At 47.8% G+C, this 10213-nt stretch overlaps 1 protein-coding gene across 1 annotated transcript in view; it reads left to right on the top strand.

Annotated features, from left to right (window-relative positions):
* The first annotated feature begins 7001 nt into the window (after positions 1–7001).
* The window catches only part of TRAF3IP2 (TRAF3 interacting protein 2), a 19196-nt gene continuing 15984 nt past the window's right edge, over positions 7002–10213 (top strand). Inside the window, exons 1-2 of the mRNA XM_010160400.1 lie at positions 7002–7017; positions 7261–8016. Coding sequence (XP_010158702.1) covers positions 7002–7017; positions 7261–8016 — 772 coding nt within the window. The remainder of the gene's footprint in view (positions 7018–7260; positions 8017–10213) is intronic.

Raw genomic sequence — 10213 nt, forward strand, 5'->3', positions numbered from 1 at the left:
GGCTTGCTCTTGCTGAGCGCTGGCAGTGCCTTGAAGCACGCAGTAATTCATTTTCTTTTAATGGGGTTGGGTTTTCTTTTTGTCTTTCTGAGGCAGGCAACAAGGCATGTGCGATTATGGTGTTCGTGTCTGTCAGTGCCCTCCACCCCCAGCAGTGGCTCTTGAAGTTTGGCAGAGGGTACACGTCTGAAAGATATACACATTTCTGCACGTTTCATGAAAGCAAGTGAGTGGGGCTGCCCTCACGCCGGCTGAGGGAGATGTGTTAGGTTCCCCAGGCTTCCCCACCACCCCTGCACCCCTCAGCCCTCACGCTGCGGCTTGGGGAGAGCGGTTAGGGACGAGGGATGCGTCAAATTCCAGAGGTTCTCCCTTATTAGGAACCGGAGGCTCCAACATAAGGCACAAAGCTATAGGAAAGCAGGATGGGGAGATTTACACCTTGCAGGGTGGTTCCCTCATCCAACACCACCTAGCCCCATCAGCTAGCATCAGCTAGCCCCAGTTTTGTGCCGGGATTTTTAGATGTCCTGAGGCCATGGGATATCATAGTTTGGAGGTTATTCGGTGCCTGTGGGATTTTTATCAGCATCAGAAACGTGTAGGAACAGGGTGGTCCCCTCATCCAACACCACTCAGCTAGCCCCAGTTTTGTGCCGGGATTTTTAGATGTCCTGAGGCCATGGGATATCCCAGTTTGGAGGTTATTCGGTGCCTATGGGATTTTTATCAGCATCAGAAACGTGTAGGAAGTAATCTCTGGAAAACAAACAACATTTTTAAGGATACCTAAGATCATTGCAGACATTTTCATATTTCAAAGAGGGAACTGGCAGGGAATGCTGCCTATATGTGAGATGACTGTTTAGGTCCTGCTTGAGGGTGTTGCACTCCTAATTTCTTACTGCTTATTGCCTACCACTCCTATTACATGCATATCGATGTCTACACCAAAGAGGCAAAAAATATCAAGTCTACGCTATCTTTTGCACTGTGGATTGCCCAGTGAAACAGCATTAGTGCTGCAAAAGGGAGCGTGATGTTTGCCGTGCAGGGAGGGTTGGAAGTATGTTCTCCTGGCGTACATACACTCTCATGCCTTGGCCGCAGAAAATATGTTAAGAGCAACCATATAGTCAGTGTGGAAGAAGAACATTGCTTTCATATTATTTTTCTCCTTGTTCCAGGAGTATAAAAATAAACATTACCTGCCCTAGAGGTCTTAAATCCTTGTCTAGGAACGTGACACGTTGCCTTAGTCCTCACTCTGGAGGGTTCCCAAGGGAGAGGGTAAGCGTCCGTGATGACAGCAGCCAAAATTCTTCATGGTGAAGTGTGAAACTCTGGAGCTTGGATTTCCTTGGCTGTGTTTATTTACGTTATAGATTCAAACCAGTTCCCACATTTGCACTTGCTCTTCCTAAAAGGCTTTGTCTCTGGGTTTTTCTGGAGGAAAGTTGTGCCTGGTGTTTCTGCAGAGAACGCTGCACTGAGGGCAGGTGTGCTTGCACCCGCACGCTTCTCTGACCCCGTGCCAACAGCGTTTGTCGCAGTCTCAACGCGTGTGTCCTCACGGCAACTTGCAGATTCTGCATCCGCTACTCCCGTCCTGCAGATGGGTATCAGCAGCACTAGGGAGCTTAAAGGATTCAGCCAAAGTACACAGGAATCATTTGGAAAGGAAGAAATTCCTGCCCATCCCAGCCTTTGTGATCTCAGCTTTGCCTTAATCTATACCCGTGCCATTTCAGAAATGCCATGACTCATGAATAAAAACCCCTTCCCCTGTGTGTTGCTCCTCATCAAGGAAGGTGAGGCTTCTTTCTCATCGTAGTATTTTCTTTCTTAACAATGTAGACAAATACCACTTGGATCAAAAGAGCAAAGAGATTTCCCCCTCTTGGGAAGTGCCGGGGAGTACTCCCCTTGCAGAGTCTTTCTGCTGTTTCTTCATGACAGAAGTTTTCTAATCAAAAGCAGATATATGGTGAGTGTGTGTTTTGGGACAGCACATCCTGACACGTCTCCATGCTGGGAAACAGATGAAATACCTGATGGATTTCGCAACCAGCCACAAGAAAACTAGAGATGAGCCTGGGCCCAGCACCCTTCCTCTCCCTGGCCATCCCCTTACCTCCACTGGATCTTTTTTAGGGGAGTTGGACCCTTACTTCAAACTAGGGTGCTCAGGCCCATCTCTGCTGACCTGCAGAAGAATTTGTTCCCCTTCATGTATGCTTTCCCTGCAGCTTCCCAGGAGGGGCCATCGCCAGCGGCTGTGAGCAAGAGGGCTGGGCGGCCTCCCTCCCGGCTCCCTGGCAGGAGCAGCGGAAGAAGTTCTTCAGGCATGGGAAACCTCACAAGGGAGCTGGGATGGGTTTTCTGCCCAGGAGCTTGGGTCACTACGCACCCATTATATGCTGAATTAATGCACGTTACAGAACTGGGTGTATGAGCAGAGGAAGGAAGAGAAGGAGAAAGGGTGGTTTAAGGAGTTCCCTCGACATTTTTGAGAGCAGTCCAGGCCTCTGTCCCTTTAGGAAAGGCCTCTTCATTTTATTACAAGCAGGAATTTATGCAATGGCTCCAGCTGGTTATCAGTAATCTCCTGCATAGTCATAGGTACAGGGGGGATATTAAATTCTCGAAGCTTTCTGGCAATATCGTGATCTGACTTGAAGCTGCAGTGTCTTTGGAAATGGGATTGGGCACGATCTACATTCTCCAGCAGTCTCCATGCCAGAAAAGGGATCAGGCTACAAGTTTCCGAGGGTATTTCAATATGCTGAAGCATTCCTTTACCCTAATTCTTCAACACGGGAGACTGAAGCGAGTGATTTTTCTGTTCTGCGCGCAACTGTACTTGCAGGATAAGCTAACTAGAAAAGTCAGAGGAAACCTAATGGAACTCTGCAGCACGAGGTCACGTAAAATACTGGGATAATGGGCTCAGTGTTGGGTCTTTTTCCAAAAGCCAAGGATCTTCAGCAGAGCAGAAACAACATCCTGAAGTACTGCTGTTAGAAGAGGATGTTTCTGAATCATCTGTAACATTTCCAGCAGCGAGGGGAATTCTCTCGGGAATTTCCATCCACATACCACTGCCAGCATTGCTCAAAAAGTGTTCAGTGTGTCCTGGGGTTAATTTATCCTCGGGGCCATCTCTACAGAGCGAGCTCTGCTGTTGTAACAGCTTTTCCCTCCAACCAGAGCTACTGAGGGAGGAGGAGGGTGAAGTCACTTTTCCTCCTTTTTGATGATGGGCCTGTTTAACACCAAAGCCCTTGGCCCCTCGGTGCCTCCTGCCGTGGCCCCGTGGGAGCAGGGCCTGCGCGTGGGTATCAAAGCTCAGCTTTTGCTGCCCTGTGCTCCTGCAGCAGGGTCTAAGCAAAATCATATTGAAAAAAACCTAGAAGCTTTTGCAGGTAAAAACACAAGAGATGGAAGCAGGTCTGTCTTCTGTCTGACCAAATTATTTCTACTCAGCTATTTGGAATAATTTTCTCAATATTTAGCTCATGTTAAACAGGAAGGAAATAAGAGTGTCATTTAAATATTAAGTTAATTTGAGAGATAGAGGCATTTATCCTTTCAGAGGACTAAACTAATAGGAAAGACATTTTTAAACTATTCTGAAGCGAGCCATTGGAGGAGCTTGGTAGCTGATCGTTTGCAATACAGTTTAATGAAGTCTTAATATCCCTCCTCCAAAAGGCAGAGTAAATACACTAAATAACAAACTTGAAGAAAACTAGTCAATTTTTTATCCATACGTGCCTTTCATTAGGTTCACACAGTCCATTTGACAGATAGCCAGATGTTAGTGATGGAACGAAAAAAGTAGGTGAAAAACTTTGGAGGTTGTAGTCTCCAAAGGAATTGAGTAAACTTTAAATCCCGTCTGACACCCGATCCAAAACGTGCTGAGGTCAACAGAGAGATTCCCATTTACTTCACTGAGCTCTGGACCCCGTCCGCTGTTTCTCCACAGAAATCTGTTCTTCTTGTCACGGTGCTAAACTAAAGGCTGTTGAATATAGAGGATCTGAGTTCAAAGTGTTTTTCCAGCATTTTAATCTGACTGCTTCAGAGACCATCAGAGAAGCGTCTTAATGTGTGAGGCATTGCAAATTTGTTTCTGAAAAGCCATGCTTGGGTGCGTGCTAAGGACTAGATCCGATGGGAGGGATGATCAGACAACGCGTGTGGCTGAAGAGGTGGAGCTGCACCCCGGTGCCCCACAGCTGAGCTTTGTGAACACCAGGGTGAATTTTGCACAAGGAACCAGTTCACTGGAGGTGCTCGGTGGGGGGAATGAGAGTTTGCAGTGCTGCTGCTGCTCGAGTGCGCACCGAGCGCACGCCGTTCAGCTTAGGAGCAGACGGACGGAGATACCCACAAGCCAAAGCATGTCTGAGCAGGCACTTCGAGGCCAGATGATCCAAGGGTCAGGTTTACAAAGCTGCTGAGACGAGCAAATGATGGATGTCTTGCAGGGAGTGTGACACCTAACCTTCACAGGCACTTCCCTAGGGCTGGCAGGGGACTGCTCAGCAGCTTTACACCCTCGTCCCTGTAAATCTGACCTTGCACCGTACCCACCACCACAGGGCGGTCATCATTTAGACTGCCACCTGGCCAAGGGTCCCGGATAAGGGACGTTTAGCCACCGCCGTGCAGCACAAGTCCCTGTCACAGTTGTGTGCTGGTTACGAGAGCTGGAGGTTTTCCCTTTCCCATCACATCGGTTCTGACGCCCAAGGAACCGTGACTCAGCGAACAGGGCCGGCGTTAGTGACGCGTGGAGGAAAAGGGATGCAAGCCGGTGGGAGGGATGTGCCGTGGTGGTGAGCTGACCGTCAGGATTTCAAGGCTGGGTGCTTGTATGGGAAAGAGCTGGTTTGGCAGCAGACCCAGTGCTCTCACGCAGGGGGCTGCAGCTGCCAGAGCAGCAGCATGCTCGCTGCGGTGGTGCAACTAATAGCTGCTCTGAGGACTTGCCTACATGGGAAAATTTACCAGCATAATTATCCCACTGTAATTATCCCAGGATAACTCTCCCTGTGGACGTGCTTATTATAACATAGGATATGTATGGATATATGGTAAATCTTCTGCATAGATGGGTTTTAAGTTACACAGAGGAGGAATATTTACACTGCAGCCCAGCAGCAAAGCACAGTTTTTATCCTGCTTCCCAGCAAATGTTACACCCAGAATTTTCTATGCCAGAGGTACTCTCAGGGGGAAATACATGATGTTTGATCTGATCAGCATGGATGTAAAGCCTCACTCTTGCACTGTAGCACACAGCACATCAGTTGCTTTTACAGAATCTTTGTGGGAGCCAGGGTAAAGGTTGGGACACTGCCTTATTCATCTCTGTGATCCTGTTTTTAATACTGTGGTCATTTGAATTTGTTCTTCATTTGACCTTTCTGTTCAAGCTGCTGCGACTGAAATTGGGATAAATCCTTGGTCTGCTAAAAGCTCCTCAAACATGTTGTGATTTTGACTTTCTTTACCAGGCTTTTAAGTTAGATTGTTGCCAAGTGTTGTCATTCCCATTGCTGGAGTGCTTAGTTCATTCTTCTCTGACAGCTCTCCTGCTTGGGACTGTAGCTTCTCTGATGTGATAGGAAGAAAATGGCCAGGGAGATGATGAGCACTGGGCTTGTTTCTCTACTCTCCACGGTAACAGATACAATTTGCTGCACCCCTATATGAGAGGATGAAGGTGGCAGCACTTCCAGAAGCCCACTCAGCATTCACCCATTACTGCTGCTGTCATTCTGAGTGAAGGTGGAGCAGAGGCGTCCGTCATCAGGGATCACTTGGCTGGATGAAATTTACTGACAGCACCCCCAAAAGAAGTGATAATTTTGATGATTGGGCCCAAGCCAATTCTGAAGGAAGGGGGAAAAAAATCCAACAGTAACTGATGTGTCTAAATTGCCTTTTAATTTTCAATAATTTGAAATAACAACAGCCATGTGATGATAGGCTGGATGTAGTGGTTGGATAAAAGAAGCAGCAATACTTGGAAACAAGCTTTGGAGTTTATCGGAAGGATATAGACTGGTCGGAGCGAGTCCAGAGGAGGCCACGAAGATGCTCAGAGGGCTGGAGCACCTCTGCTATGGGGACAGGCTGCGAGAGTTGGGCTTGTTCAGCCTGGAGAAGAGAAGGCTCCGGGGAGACCTTATAGCCCCTTCCAGTGCCTGAAGGGGCCGACAAGGAAGCTGGGGGGGACTTTTTATAAGGGCCTGTAGTGACAGGACAAGGGATAACGGGTTTAAATTGAAAGTGGGGAGGTTTAGATTGGACATCAGGAAGAAGTTCTTCATGGAGAGGGTGGTGAGGCACTGGAACAGGTTGCCCAGAGAAGCTGTGGATGCCCCATCCCTGGAAGTGTTCAAGGCCAGGCTGGATGAGGCTTTGAGCAACCTGGTCTAGTGGAAGGTGTCCCTGCCCATGGCAGGGGGGTTGGAACTAGATGGTCTTCAAGGTCCCTTCCAACCCAAACCGTTCTGTGATTCTGTGATTCTATGATTGAAGCTTTGGAGTTTAGTGAGCTAGGTGTGTGGTGAAGTACAGATCTAAGGCATCAGTGTGAAGCTGCTATTAGGAGGTCTAGAGTAAAACAATTGCAATTCGTTGTATTCCCTGGAATATGACTGAACCAAACCTCCAGACCTAAGCAGCCTGCTCTTTTGTCAGGTGCAGAAATTACCTCTGAGAGAGAGTTCATGTGATTTTCCCCCCTCCAGTCTCAGCAGGCACAGGAAGTTCCAGAAATCCCATAAAAGGATTTTGCACAATGCAATTTCCACAACTCTAACCAGTATTTCTTTTTCAGTCTCTGAGATAAAGTTATTTTAGGAATATTGCCTGTGTGAAACTGTACCATGTTCACAAGAATACTTTCTCTTGTTTTCCAGTTCCTGGCTTTGGAGTAAGGCAGCTGACTCTCGTTTCCTGTGCGACTACAAAACTTGGAAATGGCCTCTGTGTCAGGTTAGTCCAAATCATAATGCTGTGCTAGCCACCCTCCAGCTAACCCTCTACTTCCTTGCTTTGCCAAAATTCAGCCAGACCATTCTTGCTGTTTTCTGCCTGTCTTTTTTTAAAAAACATACACATATGAAGAATGCATATTACTTTTCAGTATTCCAGCTCACAGTCGCAGCGCGATGACTGACAGCAGGCGTTTGTCGGCACGGCTGTCCATCTACAGTGTTTCTTCTCCCACTTTTTCAGGCACCTTTGTGGGTCGAAGCATACCAGTCGAAGTGGATGAATCCATGCCGTGGTCCCCACTTCCCGAACATGTCTTGGAAAAGGCTTTGCAGCGTTCTGGAGAGGATATGGAGGATGAGGAGTCTCAGAGATGGTGTGTTGCTCGAACGCTTCAGCCTGCGGCTGATCCATCATGCCTCTGCAGAGCACCAGCATGCCATCAGTCAGCACCGTCCGTGGAGCCGGACAGCAGCCTGTGGTCAAAATATACTGAACCTGATGGAGATGGACGCTTACGTTCCCCCGGTGAATCAATAGCTGGAGTAGTTCCCTCCAAGCTGCATCTTGTAGCTATGGACAGACCAGGCGTGCAGCCAAGATCACAGCTTTCAGCTGACACCGGGCACAACTCCAGTAAATCAGAGCAGAGCTTGTCTGACGCTCCTGAGGACTCGCTGGAGGAGAGCAGCCAAGGGAGTTCACGGTCACGGCAACCCTCAGGAAACAGACCCCCAGCAGAGCTGGGGATGGAGGACATGGGGTACAACTCCCAGTCGCGAGACGTCATGGGCATCAGGCAGCTGGAGCCCCCCTTACCGCTGGTGTCTGTGCTGAACCCTCAGGACCTCCCAGGACCGCTAATCTCCAGGGAGTTTTTTGGACCTGAGCATCAGCAGTGCCCCATGTGCCAGCACTTGCCCCATCCCAACGTCTCCTCGCAAGCCCATGGCTGCTTTGGGCATCGCTGCCCGGCAGAGCAGCACCCCCAGGGCCCATGTGAGTAGCACCGCTCGCCCCCACGGGAGGTTTTCCAGGTGTATCACAGCCATCATTCACCGAGCTGGTGTTTTCCTACTGTACTTAATGGCAATGCATGGCATGCAATTATTAACCTTTTTAAACAGCTATTTGCAGTCCGTTTTGTGTTTCCAGATTTTCGGGTTATGCAGCCGTACTCTCTGATGCAGAACCTCTGAGCCAGATAAAAAGTTAAAGAGCTCACAGTTACTCATCAAATGAAGGCTAATGATTTTGCCTGGAAACTAGCCTTTCTCGGTCACGCTGAGCATACACAGCCTTCTCCCTGCTGTTATTTCATATTCTAGTCATTTCCTTCCTCCTTGCATCAGTCATTCAGCAGCCTCCTATACCGAGTTAATTCCTGTTGTTTTCATAGATTTCCTTGCTCCCACTTGGATCCCCAAAGTTGAGAATTTCCTGCCAGAATCGGGATGGGAGGTTACCCTTGATCTCTGTAAATAGTACCTCCCAGCATTATGGCCAGACTCACCCATGTGTTTCATTTCTGTGTGAAAAGAGCGTGACATCCATCATCCTCATTTTTTTTTTTTCTCTGTTGTCAGCTGAAATGAAAGCTCATTACTTAAAATGGAGCCCTCTCTGCTGCTGGTGATCGTATCGCTGAACACTGATGTGACTCCGTCAGTATGGGTGTTTTGGCTCTTGGAGGCTACGATGCAGTTTACAGCCTGCTATTAATTAGTATTCCTTTTCAGTCCCCGAGATTTTTATCTGTTATGAAGTGAGCTTTGAACGTTCAACAGCAATATCATTGTTTTAATATAATTTATATTACATGAGACTCATGAGACCCTGACCCGTTTTGGGCTGGCTTTGTAATAAAACGCTGTAGGCCTGTTCCGATAACCTTTTTTTAAATTTTAACCTTCTTTTGACTCTACGGCATTTATATTACATCTGTTTAAGGAGTTTTGTCATTCCAGCGATGTGCTATAATTAGGCATATGAAAGAGAGTGGGCATCAAAGCTTCAGTTCTCACCTCTGATCTTGGGACTTGGTAAAGGGGAAGGGGCTACAGATGGACTTTCATCAGTGTCTGCAGCTGAACATTTGCAAAACGTCCTCTGGTTTTCCTTTCGTACCTTCTCCTTTCAGTTCAGCTTTACACAAAGAGCTGGTTGCACAACACCCCTCACTATTTACCTCCATTTACCTCCTCCACGCGCAGGCATCGTGAGAAGTAGGACATTTGCTGAATGAGGCCATTTTGTTTTAAAGCAGGAAGTCTGAAAGCCTTTCTTTAGAAAAATCACTACCGTTTCAACCATATCCAGAGGGCAAAAAATAAAATAAACTCAGATGGCTGGAGCAGATTTGGTCAGGGCCAAGAAGCTGGCAACTGTGCTCCTATTTCTCCCGTGCCCGGCACAGCGTAAATCACCTCCCGACAGCTCCTTGCGTTTCAGATAATTGTTGGGCAGAGTGGCCACCCGCAGCAGAGCTCCGCAGTTTGTGTGTTGCAACACGCCTCTCCTGAAGAATAGCGATTGTGCCCGGAGGCTTTAAACTGGCTCCGGACACCTGCTATTTGAGATAGAGCAGCAAAACTGCTTCTGAAGTCAAAGAAGTCCTTGCAGCAATGCTGTGTGCCCAGGGACCGTTATTTCAGATATTTACATATGGGAGCTGTTGGTGTGTGCAGGCGCGCACGCTTGGCCGTGCTGCGCCTCGGCACGGCAGTGGTTGCATCCATTAAAATGCTGTAGCATCAGGTAGATCTGAAGGAAGATGGTGAAACAGTGGCCTAAAATCCTGTAAACCAAACTCCCAGAGAATCTCTGAGCGCCTTGCCACCTTCCTGAGAGCTGGAACCCAGGAGAAGACCAGATTTACTTTCAATTTTGTTCTCCCAGCCTCCTTCACCCTGTCCTGTTGCAAATGGTTAAGAGGGGGAGCAGGAAAATCTAAAAATTTCAGCAAATGCGACGTTGTCGACTCACAATTTCATCAGGAATCTCTTTGCAGTTGTGGGGTTGGCTGGGTGGTGGTTTTTTTTGAAGTGTGGGCTTCTGGAATAGGACTATTTCATCACAGCTTTGTTTTCTTTCTTTTTTTTCCTCCCCTTTTAAAAAAGAAATGTAGTCCTCATGGCTGCTAGGAAAACATGACCCCAAAATAGCTAAAAGGATTTAAAAAAACAGTCTAGGGGGG

This window comes from Eurypyga helias, unplaced genomic scaffold (assembly GCF_000690775.1).
Source record: "Eurypyga helias isolate BGI_N326 unplaced genomic scaffold, ASM69077v1 scaffold31301, whole genome shotgun sequence".
Lineage (NCBI taxonomy): Eukaryota > Metazoa > Chordata > Aves > Eurypygiformes > Eurypygidae > Eurypyga > Eurypyga helias.